At 46.0% G+C, this 15,276-nt stretch overlaps 1 protein-coding gene across 2 annotated transcripts in view; it reads right to left on the bottom strand.

Moving 5' to 3' along the window:
- Positions 1-970: 970 nt before the first annotated feature.
- The window catches only part of LOC118373438 (A disintegrin and metalloproteinase with thrombospondin motifs 6), a 120,162-nt gene continuing 105,856 nt past the window's right edge, over positions 971-15,276 (bottom strand). For both annotated transcript variants that reach the window (XM_052525902.1, XM_052525903.1), the window contains exons 19-25: positions 15,008-15,171; positions 10,387-10,525; positions 7,612-7,741; positions 5,870-6,074; positions 5,509-5,685; positions 2,360-2,516; positions 971-1,099 (exon numbers count right to left, since the gene is read on the bottom strand). In XM_052525902.1, coding sequence (XP_052381862.1) covers positions 990-1,099; positions 2,360-2,516; positions 5,509-5,685; positions 5,870-6,074; positions 7,612-7,741; positions 10,387-10,525; positions 15,008-15,171 — 1,082 coding nt within the window. In that variant the 3' untranslated portion in view covers positions 971-989. The remainder of the gene's footprint in view (positions 1,100-2,359; positions 2,517-5,508; positions 5,686-5,869; positions 6,075-7,611; positions 7,742-10,386; positions 10,526-15,007; positions 15,172-15,276) is intronic.

The following is a 15,276-nucleotide window of genomic DNA, read 5'->3' as shown; positions in this document are numbered from 1 at the left end:
CGATGACGTCTTGACCAGCAGTTCATTACAGTACTGCTGGGTTTGGTGATGTTGGAGTGTTTAGGTGTAATTTATGGGATCTTCACGCACGCCTGTGCACTGGAGCCGACGTCTGTCTGTCTGTCTGTCCGTAGAGCACCATTACGACACCTACCTCCATTTTTAAGCTACACTCCTTCCTCCTCTCCCCCCTTTCCAGTGGCTACTCCCTACATCCCTGCGGTGCTTCCGCTCGATGTGTGACGTGTCCAGCACTTTGGATTCAAAAAACAACAACGGCGACGAACAACGACAACAATCAGACGACAATAAAATAATACAAATAATATTCATTATTATTATTATAATAAAAAATAACATCAGTAACAATAATCCTCTAAGGTTCCCACTTCACAGAAGTGACGGCAATAAACGTTTGTGTCAGCGTGTCTGCTGAGCAGTGGTTAGGTTTCCACGGTGATGATGGGGTGGGGGGTTGAGGGCGTAGCAGGTGTAACAAACGGGTAAATCCCTCTTTTCTTCTCTCGTCCCAGTGTTTCCTAATCCTCGTTCCTCCTCCTCTTCTACTGGTCTTGCGTTTCTTTCACTCTTCCCGTTGTCTGTCTCGCTCTTTCTCTCTCTCTCTCTCTCTCTCTCTCTCTCTCTCTCTCTCTCTCTCTCTCTCTCTCTCTCTCTCTCTCTCTCCCTCTCTCTCTCTCTCTCTCTCTCTCTCTCTCTCTCTCTCTCTCTCTCTCTCTCTCTCCTCTCTCTCTCTCTCTCTCTCTCTCTCTCTCTCTCTCTCTCTCTCTCTCTCTCCCCCCTCCCTCCCTCTGTCTCTGTCTCTCTCTCCCCCTCTCTCCCTCCCTCCCTCTGTCTCTCTCTCTCTCTCTCTCTCTCTCTCTCTCCCTCTCTCCCTCTCTCTCTCTCTCTCTCTCTCTTTCTCCCCCTCCCTCCGTCTCTCTCTCTCTCTCTCTCTCTCTCTGTCTCCCCCCTCTCTCTCTCTCAGTGGGTCAGCGTCCTTGGCACGTCTTGCAGCACATCTGTCTGAAGTACGCACGGCCACAGAACTTGAACTTCAGCACCAGTGGGCAATATGCCACTTTGTTTACGTCTTTGCATTCTGGAGAGAAAAATACAAAAGTTAGATAGGAGATAAAGGAAAGAAGAAGATCAAGACAAGTGTGTGTCTGTCTGTGCGTGTGTGTGTGTGTGTGTCTGTGTTTATGTGTGTGTGTGTGTGTGTGTGTCCATGTTGTAATATTGCTGTTGGATTCAAATGAATTAAATGCATTCCAGACCAGTGGTTCTAACCTCCGGCAGGTGCACCGGTCCCAGAAATAATTGTCTCACACCTTTTCAGTCAGGTCTTAGCTGTTAGATTTAATATAAGCGGTCCTCCGAGCTTGTCCCTGGTACAATAAGGTTGAGAAACACTGTGGACTATTCCAAGTTTCTCTTGTCTCTTATAACAACCGGCCCTAATAAATCTCCCCTCCGTGTTGCTGTGTCGTGGTACGTTCCAGCTGACGGATGGCCTGCTGTGAGGCTCCCGCAGTTCTCTCCTCCCTGGGAGAGATAGTGCTATATATGTGTGCTATATGAATAAGTATGGAGGACAAACCACGTCTAGAACTATCTCACTTCGCATGAGCACTTTTCTGTTCATCCCGTTGGCCCCGTTTTGTAAAAAGGACTATTATTCGGGCTTTCTAAGCTCTTCCTCTTACCGCTATGTGCAAGATCAGCTTCTTTCTCTTCTTTCTTACATCGTATGTATCAATCCAGGTCGGTCTCATTGAGGTAAAACATATTTTGTAAAAGAGACCTGGTTCTTATGCTCCTTCACAGATGAATAATCATAAGCAACCATTACCGCCTGTCTTGAGTGTGTGCTTGTAGTAGTAGTCGGAGGCTAGGCCAGATGAATCTCTCTCTCTCAACCCTTCACAATGTAATAACAACCCCCCCACCACAGACACAGTTTGGTGGACGAACAGGGCAGAACCTCTAAAATGCCTTATCGGGCTGTGGCCTGGGAGGGAGACAATGCTCTCACTGCTATCTGTCTCTCTGTCTGTCTGTACGGGGGCAATTAGCCTGAAGCTAATCCCATTAGCCGCTAGGCGTCTCCACACACCTGCTCAGCGTTTCCATTCACCCCCATCGGCGTGTTGCCTGGTCCTGTCCCTAGGCATCCTAACACACATCCATCATAGCAGGCAGAGGATACGGGGTCCAGCCAGCTCAACCTCAATGGGGAGATGAATGCGGTGTGTTCCGTGAGAGTTGTGTCACCCCGCCGTGTTTAGGTCATACGGCTTGATGGGTGGGTGAGGGCTCCGTGTGTATGTGTGAGTGTGCGCGTGTGTTCTGTACTCACCGTCACCGTTGGCGATGGGCATGGCGTCACACTTGCTCTCACACTGCTGCATGGCAGTGGGCCTGAGGCCCTCGGGACAGTCACTGGAGGGCTGGCCCGTGTAAGAGAGGCAATGCACCGTCCGCATCTGCTGGCCCAGTCCACACTGCGCTGAGCACTGTGGTGAAACACACACACACACACATTATCAATCACACTGCGCCAAACACTGAACCACATTATTAACCACATACCGCAGTCAAAAGACACAGAGTTATTCACCCTCAACACGGCCACACTGTTAAAACTCACACCCATGTGTTATAACCTATAGTGACGGAGTCCTATGCACAGTCAAACAGCCCTTTACTGCTGTCTGGCAGTGTAATGTGGATGGCGTTTATTGAAAGGTAGCCTAGCGGATAGAGTGTTGGGCCAGTAACCAAAAGGTTACCTCTATGTGCCAAGCTTAGTCTGAGTGTGCAGATTCCCACTGCCCCCCCCTGCTGCCTTCTCGGCAGACACTCAGCGAGTCTGACTAATCACTACGGACACAGTAGCTCATCCTATTAAGTCACCGTTAAGAGGGAGGTGAGTGAGTGAGTGAGTGAGTGAGTGAGTGAGTGAGTGAGTGAGTGAGTGAGTGGTGGTGAGTGAGTGAGTGAGTGAGTGAGTGAGTGAGTGAGTGAGTGAGTGAGTCAGTCAGTCAGTCAGTCAGTCAGTCAGTCAGTCAGTCAGTCAGTCAGTCAGTCAGTCAGTCAGTCAGTCAGTCAGTCAGTCAGACAGACAGACAGACAGACAGACAGAGATGAAAAGCCAAGATAAGTAGAATGGCCTTCCTGAACTGTTTAAGTGACTGAGTCCGAACACACAGAAACATACAGTGCATGCACATTCATAGAAATAGAATGAAATGCATAGAAATAGAATGAAATGCATAGAAATAGAATGAAATGCATAGAAAATGAAATGCATAGAAATAGAATGAAATGCATAGAAATAGAATGAAATGCATAGAGATAGAATGAAATGCATAGAAATAGAATGAAATGCATAGAAATAGAATGAAATGCATAGAAATAGAATGAAATGCATAGAAATAGAATGAAATGCATAGAAATAGAATGAAATGCATAGAAATAGAATGAAATGCATAGAAATAGAATGAACGTGCATAGAAAGAATGAAATGCATAGAAATAGAATGAACGTGCATAGAAATAGAATGAACGTGCAGAGAAATAGAATGAACGTGCAGAGAAATAGAATGAACGTGTAAAAAAATAGAATGAACGTGCAGAGAAATAGAATGAACGTGCAGAGAAATAGAATGAACGTGCAGAGAAATAGAATGAACGTGCAGAGAAATAGAATGAACGTGCAGAGAAATAGAATGAACGTGCAGAGAAATAGAATGAACGTGCAGAGAAATAGAATGAACGTGCAGAGAAATAGAATGAACGTGCAGAGAAATAGAATGAACGTGCAGAGAAATAGAATGAACGTGCAGAGAAATAGAATGAACGTGCAGAGAAATAGAATGAACGTGCAGAGAAATAGAATGAACATGCAGAGTAATAGAATGAACGTGCAGAGAAATAGAATGAACATGTAAAGAAATAGAATGAACATTCGACATGCACAGACGATTATGGGAGGAAAGTGATACAGTAGTAATTATTTAATGGGCATGAGTCAGACTGCAGTCAGCTGGTTTACATTAGAACAGAGAGATGGTAGCGACCAGCTATAGACACAAGAGACATGCAGTTAGTTGCATCAGCTGGAAACATCTAGTTAACTACTGTACATCAGCCAGGGTTATCAGTCCAACATAACAGTTCTCCCATCAATGTTATTATCTGTACCGTAGTAGTTCTCTGGGGCAGCAGGTAGCCTAGTGGTTAGAGCGTTGGGCCAGTAACCGTAAAGGTTGCTGGATCGAATCCCCGAGCTGACAAGGTAAAAATCTGCCGTTCTACCCCTGAGCAAGGCACTGTTCCCTTGGCACCAAAGACGTGGATGTCGATTATGCTAGCTCCCCGCACCTCTCTGATTCAGAGGGGTTGAGATGAATGCGGAAGACACGTTTCAGTTGAATGCATTCAGTTGTACAACTGACATACTTGTCTGTAACGAGAGAATTTCTCAGGTTCTGTAGTAGAAGGCTTCTAGCTGTACTTGGATGTTATTTAGGGGCCTAACCAGGTTGTGGTGGACTTTGTTGTGGTATTAAAGGAACTGTGGGGGGTTAGAGGTCATGGGCTCTGGTCCCAGGTTCTCATAACAACATCACCCGGTGCTCCCACTTCAATCAGCCCATCAAATAACAGGTTCTTGGGTCTAATATATACCAGTAACACCAGAGCTTTAAGTTTGTTTAGACCAAGGACTTTCTCACGCACTGGCCAAGGAGAGATGTATATACCTCTCTCTCTATCTCTTTCTTTCTCCTTACCATTGGCTCATTCCTCTCTCCCTCCTCTCAGTCCCCCTCCCTCCCCCTCTATAATTACACCTTTCACCCTCTCCTCTCCTCCCGTCTCTCACCCCTGTCTCTCCTCTCCCTGAGCCATAGAAAGGGCAGCTTGTTGTGAAGGTCGTGCTTCACTCCCCGGTTTCGCTGCCGGAGGCCAAAAGGTCACTGGTTCAAATCCCACTTAAGACCCTCCATTGACGTGGGCCATCTGTCAGGGCCGGCCTGGGCCCTAATAAAGGCAGTCTAATTGGGAGGAGATGACATGCAGGCTGGGATGTGAGGCTCCACAGAGCCTGATCTGAAGGGAGGGTAAGCCTGGTGGCCCGGTGGGCACAGGGGCCAGACACGTGTTGATGGTATGGTTGAGATCTGACTGGGGCCGCAACACACACACACACACACACACACACACACACACACACACACACACACACACACACACACACGCACGCACAACACAGGCAGACAGACAGGTTGGACAGTCACACATGATCAGCTCTCTAGGGACCCCAGTTTATGATCAAGCCATAAATTCTGTACGCTGTTCACCAAAACAGGGGATTTGGAGTCTGTTCTTCTTAGAATAGCTTCGTTTACCTGCCTTTACCACATTGACATCCTGGTCTCAAGACATATTGAAGCAATGAAAAGTGAAAGGAAGCAATGATTTCTGAAGGGGGAGCCAATCCTACCTGTCCCCATTCCCCTGGGATCCATCTAGGTGGCGGACAGCGTCCCAGACTACAGCGGGTCCTGACGGGGGGCTTCCTGTGGGAGGGACAGTGGGCGGGCGGGAAGGTCTTGGTCAGGTCGTTGCTCTTACACAGCACAATGCGGTGCTTGAACCCAGGGCCACATTTGGGCGTGCACTGGGAGCAGAAGGAAGAACAGACGAGCTCAATAAAACTATTCACCTTTTGACTTTTTTTCTACATGAAACATTTCTAGTTCCCTATTACAACTGCTGCTGTCCCAGTGGACAAAACTGTTTGAAAAAAATAGACCCCGTTTTCCCCCCCGCTGGGATGTAAAAAGAGGCGGTCCTTCTCCTACCTCTGACCAATCCAGAGTGACCCACCGAGGGGGGCAGGACTGGTTGTTGCAGGCCTCTCGTTCTATTGGTCGGTGCGTCAGACAGTGGCTGTCCTCCAGGGTCTCCTCCTCGGCAGGCCCCATCTTCCTGATGCACAGAACCGTCCGACTCCGCATCCCGCCGCCGCACGTCTTCCCACAGTCCGACCAGTCGCCGATAAACCACCTACAACAGCACGATCACCACCATTAGAACAACGACTGGGACAGAACAACAATGGGACTAGAAGAGGACAGTCCCATTGGAACCATATGGGTCAGATGTGTTTTCATATGGCCCCCAGTATTATGCAGTATCACAAATGGGATAATACGCTTCAATTTTATATTCTGGAGGAAATATTTTCTTGTGCACTGCCAAGACTAATTCCCTTTAAGGGCAACGCATTTTTCAAACTACACAACATGTTGTCAGAACACAGCCGACACAGACATCCAGCGACTGGGAGACGTTACATTCCTGATCCGGCTTACGTCATTCCACAGGAATGTACAGAGAATTAACATTGTCTCCCAACATCTGGCCCCCCCGCCCATGCCATGCTGGGTATTCTAAAACAATCATGTTTACACGCTCATGTTGATCCAGTACTCTCCCTGCCTATGGACACTATGTTTGCCTTCCTGATTGGAAAACTGTAGCAGTTCACTTAGATACGGCAACAAGGGCTGTCCGAGAGGAGAGAAGAAACGGAATCCACTAACAAGCTGAATATTCATAGATAGTGTTTGTTCCTATGTCAACCTGGCCCTTATTAATGGAGTGAGCTGATGATTTCAAATATAGCTTTCTTGGGCATTGAGTGAAGCCAGGAACGGCCTTCATATCAGTTCATTACAGATGCCCATCTAACCGTAATGACTTATTCATCTACACCCAAATATACACACGCATCACTGTTGGCAGACGGCTTCAGCCCATAGGCCAAAAGTATTTCATCCTTTTTTTCCCTCCAATTGAACATCTGAGACATGATTGAACTCTGTCTGACCGTTCCCTCAGCCCTTGCAGAGAGGCTAAGCGTTTTTGGCCACAACACACACGCACACGCACGCACACGCACACGCACACACACACACTCTCAAGGATGCGTGCGTGCACTCACCACTCACTCACACAGAGACGGACACACGCGCTCGTGCGTACATCGTCCCTCGACGGTTCATAGCGTAAGCTAGCCAATACAATTAAACGCAGGTGGTCATTTTCAGCATTTTCATTCTTGGGCATAAAACAAGCTTCGAAAAGAGTTAACATATGAAGTTATAAATCATTGCCGTTTTATTTTAGCATTTTCTTCAAAACACATTTTACAGCTAAGGGACTCCTTGAAGGCAAATTAATATAGCAAGTCGTTATCGTTTTTCTACGAAATAGTCTTAACTGGAGCTTAGGATAGACCTAAACGCTTGTGTAGTCTTCTGAACCCACTTCACCCACTATCGACTATTGGTTGGTCTCTGGTTGTATGTAATAAGTGGTCCAACACCAGTATTAGCATTTCCTGTGAGCCAAGGTAGCATACAGTACACCCATCCAGCATAGTTTAGCAGGATATCTTTATTTTCCAAGATGGATATTAGGTTCATAGAGTCTGAGGGTCTTACCTGGGGAGCAGGTATTGTACATGACCACCGCATTGTATTGCATTCTATTGAACCGTATTGTCCTGTATTGTAGATGAAAGTCTTATTGTACGTACTCTGGAGGGCACGGTTCAGTGTTGCAGGACCTCTGGTTCTCCGGAGGTTTGTTGTCTGGGTCACAGTAGCTGTTCTGCACCACCGAGTTATCATCCAGACGCTTACACAGCACTTCCTGCTTCTGAGAACCTAACAGAGAAGGAGGAACACACAACAACACCCAGTTATTGTCCAGCCTCTTCCTGTTTGATGCATCACTTCCTGGGAACCCTGACTTGAGAAGGGGAGTAAACACACACGCGACACCCATTTTCCCTGATTAACTTTGGATTCCTGAAAATGTAAGAAAATACAGTCCCGAAATCTCCTTCTTATTCTCCTGCACATGAACCAGAGTGCAGCAGGCAGCTCCCTACGGTGCAGTGTGTCTGCGTTTGGGTGGAGACTTAAGGGATGGTCTCAGTCTGTGGTAAACCCAGATGTGTAAATGTCTGGTGCCTTACAGTATATGTTGGTAAATAAAAGCACTTTTACGGAGCAGCTCTTTACTTTGACTGCTAGCGCAGAGTCTGAGGACGACCGTATCGCCGTCACCCAACTCTCTCTGTGTGTGTTTGTGTTTGTGTTTGTGTGTGTGTGTATGGGGTCTCATGGGACATATCCTAGGACCTACACCATACTAATCTTGCCCACCAACCGGCTCTTGCTCTGCCAAGACGTCTGGTTTCCAAGCGCCTCAGAACGGGACTTGACTGGAAGTCTGTGGCAGGAGCGGACGACACAACCGCTGATTTTAATTGGCTGATCTCTCCGTCCATCGTCACTACCTAGCAGAACCCTTAGAACCTCCCCTTTTGGATTTTCGAAGTGCGAGCAGCAAACTGACCACGGAGGTGAGTTGGGGAAATCGGATGGTCCCGGTGATAGACCATTTATGTTGATTGTGCCATCTAATACAGCTGTAGCAGGCTCTCTTCCACCTCGATTTCAAGTCCTCACTTTGTTGCACACTGTTTCCCAGGCTGTATATGCAGTATCAATTGAGCCTGGGGACGAGGTGAACGCCATGCTGGTCTGACTGGTGCAAGGAGATATGCACGTGTGCGTAAGGTGACAGAGAGCGAGTGTGAGTGCTATGCACATGTGCGTAAGGTGACAGAGAGCGAGTGTGAGTGCTATGCACGTGTGCGCAAGGTGACAGAGAGCGAGTGTGAGTGCTATGCACGTGTGCGTAAGGTGACAGAGAGCGAGTGTGAGTGCTATGCACGTGTGCGTAAGGTGACAGAGAGCGAGTGTGAGTGCTATGCACGTGTGCGTAAGGTGACAGAGAGCGAGTGTGAGTGCTATGCACGTGTGCGCAAGGTGACAGAGAGCGAGTGTGAGTGCTATGCACGTGTGCGCAAGGTGACAGAGAGCGAGTGTGAGTGCTATGCACGTGTGCGTAAGGTGACAGAGAGCGAGTGTGAGTGCTATGCACGTGTGCGCAAGGTGACAGAGAGCGAGTGTGAGTGCTATGCACGTGTGCGTAAGGTGACAGAGAGCGAGTGTGAGTGCGTGCCTGCCTGCTTTCCTTCGTATAGTGGCATTTGTATAGTGGTATACACACCCATAGTACAGCTGATATATGGATTGGTGTTAAAGTATCATGCTTGGAGAGGGTAGTGGAGTTGCCTGGATGCCCGAAGGTGTTTTTAAAAGGCTGTGTCAGCACTGGGATGCATTAAATGAAATGTTACGATTAGCAGCGTCAGCTAAATTCAACGGCTATATGATTTGAAGGCCCACATCCAAAACGTACAGATCTGTTGTATTGATTTTGATATGTCGTAAAGTGTTGCTTGGTAGAAGTCCCAAAAGCCAAAAGGTCCTATACATATTACAATGCTACGGTATAAACATCTGTATGATATGATATCTGTAGCTCTTTGCACAGGTCTCCTTTTTCCCAGGAGCTCTATTTTGGGGGGTCTTTTTCAGTTCTGTGTTCTTTGTTCGAATATTGAAGGCATTTAGTGGCCATGCTCGACAGCTGGAGAGGAACAGTATTTATTTCTTCATAAAAGCCCATGGCTTTTGGGGTTAAAATGAGTTGGTTTAGTCATTCTTGAGGCAGTGGTGGACATTTCGCTGTGGTTTCAGAGTGAGGACGTTTCAGTATGCTGTAGGACAAGGGTTTTCGAGCGGCAGACCGTAGTATCTCTGGCGAGCCAGATTGTATGCTTGCTAGCCCTGGTTAACCCGAAGATATGCAAAGCAGCTCATTCATAGAAATTACACCATATTCATGTGCCTGGTTTAAATATGGAAAATGCATATTAAGTTTGACTTAAAAGCTGAAATGACATTTAGAAAGCAATAAAGTTATGATCCTACAAACCCATGTGAAATTATCATACTGGGTTACCCCACAGTATTCTCCAGTATTTCAATAAGTATTGGTTGGTCCGGACTGGAAAGACACACAAGACACAATGTATCTCATGTTGGAGAAAGCTACTGTTATTGTAAAGAAAACAATAAAAATGTCGACAGTGTGTAACCATATTCCATTACCAGATAGCTAGAACAGCACTTTTAAAAAGCCATAGATCTCTGACACCTAAACCCATGCTCCCCACAGTCTCCATATTTACAGTATTGTGTTCCGTAGGGCACAATGTTGAACATAGCCATAGCGTTTTGCAACAGAAAGCAAAAAAAATCTTTATTGGACTGGGAGCATTGGATAACTTCAAGTACCCCGTTTCAAAATGTTTTCTCTTGTTTGGTGCCAAATGAACAGGACCAGGTCAAAGCCATATATGGGCATGTGGTTGGTTGTTGCAGTTGCATACCTCCAGCGCAGGTGGCGGAGCAGTCGGACCAGGCCAGATGGTGCCAGGAGAAGCCCACCTCATTGTCCCCACTTCCTGTCCTCTGGATGGGAACGTTAAACTTATAACGGATCCCCATGTTCTGCTCCTGGAGAAGAACCTGGAAGTGAGAGGAAGACATGGTTTGATTTATCACATTTGCAGCGTTGGCTTCACTTCCATATGAATTCATTTTAAGTGCAGGTCCTGAATTGAAATCATCCGAAATGAAACAACTGAAATGGAATTGACCCAAACGTTTATCCTATTTTGCTTTGTGGGGTTTTTTTTTCATGCTTTTTCAAAATGTTTTTCGTTAAATGTCTGCTCAGCCCACATGCCCACAGCGCTCTATATACTGTATGTAATGTATACCATAACTATGTATTAATACTATGATCCTCCCATTCTATGGAATGCCCACCGCCCTCATATGTCATGTCAGCTAATATGTTTTACTAGACGGAACAGAGAAGGTTAACTTTGATTCTATACAAGTATAGAAAATTCCAAGTTATCACATGGAATGTGCAAGGTCTACATGATGGGGAGGGAAAAGCATTTGGTTCTCAAACACTTAAAGAGAATGTCAGCCGACGTGGCTACATTGACAAATAGGAGAAATGTAACATTTAAAGAGGAGCTGGGTTGGAGAGTCATATGCTGCCACCAACTGTAGTAAAAGCAGAGGTGTAGGCATCCTGATCAATAAGAATACACCATTTCCCCTTATATCCCAGCACATGGACCAAGAAGGCTGTTTTCTACCTTACATGGTGAAAAATACACATTGAGTTCAATGTATTGTGCATTCGGAAAGTATTCAGACCCCTTGACTTCTTCCACATTTTGTTACGTTACAGCCTTATTCTGAATGTTTTTTTCCCCCCTCATCAATCTACACTCAACACCCCATGACAAAGTGAAGAATATTTGATTTAGATTTTTAGCAAATGTATAAAAAAAATTGTGTGAAATATCACATTTATATAAGTATTCAGACTCTTTACTCAGTACTTTGTTGAAGCATCTTTGGCAGGAATTATAGCCTCGAGTCTTCTTGGGTATGACGCTACAAACTTGGCACACATGTATTTGGGGAGTTTCTCCTATTCTTCTCTGCAGATCCTCTCAAGCACTGTCAGGTTGGATGGAGAGCGTTGCTGCACAGCTATTTTCATGTACCTCCAGAGATGTTCGATCGGGTTCAAGTCCGGGCTCTGGCTGGGCCACTCAAAGGCATTCAAAGACTTGTCCCGAAGGCACTCCTGCATTGTCTTGGCTGTGTGCTTAGGGTTGTTGTCCTGTTGGAAGGTGAACCTTCACCCTAGTCTGAGGTCCTGAGCGCTCTGGAGCAGGTTTTCATCAAGGATCTTTCTGTACTTTGCTCCGTTCATCTTTTCCTCGATCCTGACTAGTCTCCCAGTCCCTGCTGCTGAAAAACACCCCCACAGCATGATGCTGCCACCCACATGCTTCACCGTAGGGATGGTGCCAGGTTTCCTCCAGACGTGGCGCTTGGCATTCAGGCCAAATAGTTCAATCTTGGTTTCATCAGACCAGAGAATCTTATTCTCATGGTCTGAGAGTCTTTAGGTGCCTTTTGGCAAAGTCCAAGCAGGAGTGGCTTCGATTTGGCCCGTCTACCATGAAGTCCTGATTGGTGGAGTGCTGCAGAGATGGTTGTCCTTCGGGAAGGTTCTCCCATTTCCACAGAGGAACTCAAGAGTACTGTCAGAGTGACCATCAGGTTCTTGGTCATTTCCCTGACCAAGGCTCTTCTCCCCTGATTGCTCAGTTTAGCTGGGAGGCCAGCCCCAGGAAGAGACTTGGTGGTTCCAAAGTTCTTCCATTTAAGAATGATGGAGGTCACTGTGTTCTTTGGGGACCTTCAATGCTGCAGACATGTTTTGGTACCCTTCCCCATATCTGTGCCTCGACACAATCCTGTCTCGAAGCTCTACGGACAATTCCTTCGACCTCGTGGGTTGGTTTTTGCTCTGACATGCACTGTCAATTGTGGGACCTTATATCGACAGGTGTGTGCCTTTCCTAATCATGTCCAATCAATTGAATCAATTGACTCCAATCAAGTTGTAAAAACATCTCAAGGATGATCAATGGAAACAGGATGCACCTGAGATCAATTTAGAGTCTCATAGCAAAGGGTCTGAATACTAATGTAAATAAGGTATTTCAGTTTTTATTCTTCATAAATTAGCAAAAAAAATTCAAAAAAACTGTTTTCACTTAGTCATTATGGGGCATTGTGTTTAATCTTATCATTTTTAGAATAAGGCTGTAACGTCACAAAATGTGGAAAAGGGGAAGGGGTCTGAATAGTTTCCGAATGTACCGTATATCCCACCAGGGGAAAGTGATGTTTTTAGCTATATTAGATAAAGAAACCATCATTTAGCAGGTGACCTAAATTATACATTCGATAAGATTGACAGATGTGGCAATAAAAAAGGCACATTTAGGCTGAAAGAAAGTGCTCCCTGTAAATGATTTACAGGACACCTAGAGAGTATTATTCCTAACTACAAAATATACTCTTTTTTTCTTTCTCAAAGTAAGAAATGCTGTTCAAGAATTGACTGCATTATGCTTTATTTACTGGATTTAAAAATGAATGATATAGTGATATCAGATCATTCTCCAGTATCATGAAATACACTTAGCGACAGAATTTGCAGAATGAACAGAGCGCATCTTCTGCACCTGAAATGTATTAAAAACCTTTACCATTACAAATGTTGACCTACAGTGCCTTCAGAGCGTATTCACACCCCTTGACAGCCCATTTTGTTGGGTTACAAGGTAGGATTAAAATGGATTTAATTGTAATTTTTGTCAACGTTCTACACAAAATTACACAGGTGCACCTTGTGCTGGGGGACAATAAAAGTCCACTCTAAAATGTTGCAGTCTTTTCAGACAACACAATGCCACTGATGTCTCAAGTTTTAGGGGAATCTTGCAATTGGCATGCTGACTGCAGGAATGTCCAACAGAGCTGTTGCCAGAGAATTTAATGTTCATTTCTCTACCATAAACTGCCTGCAACATAATTTGATAGAATTTGGCAGTATGGCCGACCGGCCTCACAACCGCTTGCTGATGTCACTGTAGTGAACAGAGTGCCCCATGGTGGCAGGGGGGTAACGGTATGGGGCAGGCATAAGCTATGGACAACGAACACAACTGCATTTTACCGATGGCAAATTGAACGCACAGAGATAACGTGACGAGATCCTGAGGCCTATTGTCGTGCCATTCCTCCGCCGCCATCACCTCATGTTTCAGCAGGATAATGCACAGCCCCATGTCGCAAGGATCTGTACACAATTCCTGGAAGCTGAAAATGTCCCAGTTCTTCCATGGCCTGCATACTCACCAGGACACATACGACAGTGTGTTGCAGTTCCCGCCAATATCCAGCAACTTCACACAGCCATTGCAGAGCCATTGATCCACGCATATCTGTATTCCCAGTCATGTGAAATCCATAGATTACGGCCTATAGTGTTGCGTTTATATTTTTGCTCAGTATAATAATGACTCAATAATCCATGCTTTCTGGCTATAAACTGGCTGTCAGAAGTATTACAATGTAAACGTACTTTTACCGCTTCTGCCAAGCATATTTCAAGACGGGGCATATGGGGCCGTAGTGAGATACCCGATGGGTTGAGCGATTCTCTTCTCATCACTCATCTTGAAAAAAACGTGGAAATGTCAATCGGCCATCATTAACACAATGTTCAAAAATCAAATGATTCATTATTGAAATATAGAATAAGTCCCCAGTAAGGAGTTGTTACGCGTTCCTCTTACTGTACTGCAGCGGAGACTCTAATCATCCAATGAGCACTGTGTTTATGTTAGCGTACTTGATGCAAGGGAACATAGGAATGATGCCGTTTTTCAGTTGCCACAAACGGAATGGCCTGTGGTGGGATGGACAGCTCTGTTTATTCCTAACCCCTAACCGGGTTAACTCCAGCCCTATTCCAGTGGTCCTGTGGGGTCTGCTATTTCCACTATTCATGTCCAGGCAAAAGCCACTGCGGTCCTGAGGGCCATGGAGTGGGATGGCTTAAAGAAACACAAACGCAGACACACACACACAGACATCCAGGCATTACACCCACTTACACCCGTGCACATACACGCGCAGGTTTTCACAAGCCAGAACACGGCTCGCAAACATAAACACACACCCTGACCAAAACACATGTCCACTTGCATTTGAATTGAGCCAGAAATGGCTTTTTCAATATCTACGTTGCTGTATATACTGTAGTAAACCCCCGAACCAGCACAGTCTTACTGGCCTGAAGGTCAGCTAAGGATTGCTGGGAGCAGCTGTTGTGCTTCATGTCGATTCAAATGAGTAACATCTGAAGGTTGTCTTTGTTAAATCCCCTTTTTGTGGAATCCCCCCCTCTCCGCCCCCCCAAATTGACTAAGGACACCCGGTGGGCTGAAAGATGCCTGAAAAAGCCCTTTTTTTGTGTTTGATCCTCATTCTATGTCAAAGACAAACCCCTCCCACATTGTTTACTCAACACACAACAAAACAGTCAAATGTGGTTACCATGACGACTAGGTTGTCCGTGGTGGCCCCCAGGGCCTCTAGCGACTCAGGTTCGTCAAGTGGCCTCTTGTAGTGGAACGCTGTCCCTGCGATGTCAAACTTCCTGGGCCAGTCGATGGTCCACGCTCCGTTGATGAAGTAGTCATCTCCCTCTGACTTCAACGCTACAAGAAAGGGACCGATAGAAGAAGGTTTCTAGTTGGATTTGTACCCACGGCACCGTGATATAGCCCACTGAGATAAAGCCTAGGTAGGAGGAATGCGCTGGC

This window comes from Oncorhynchus keta, chromosome 9 (assembly GCF_023373465.1).
Source record: "Oncorhynchus keta strain PuntledgeMale-10-30-2019 chromosome 9, Oket_V2, whole genome shotgun sequence".
NCBI lineage: Eukaryota > Metazoa > Chordata > Actinopteri > Salmoniformes > Salmonidae > Oncorhynchus > Oncorhynchus keta.
The sequence above is the reverse complement of the archived record's forward strand: the minus strand, read 5'-3'. Positions and strand labels throughout refer to the sequence as shown.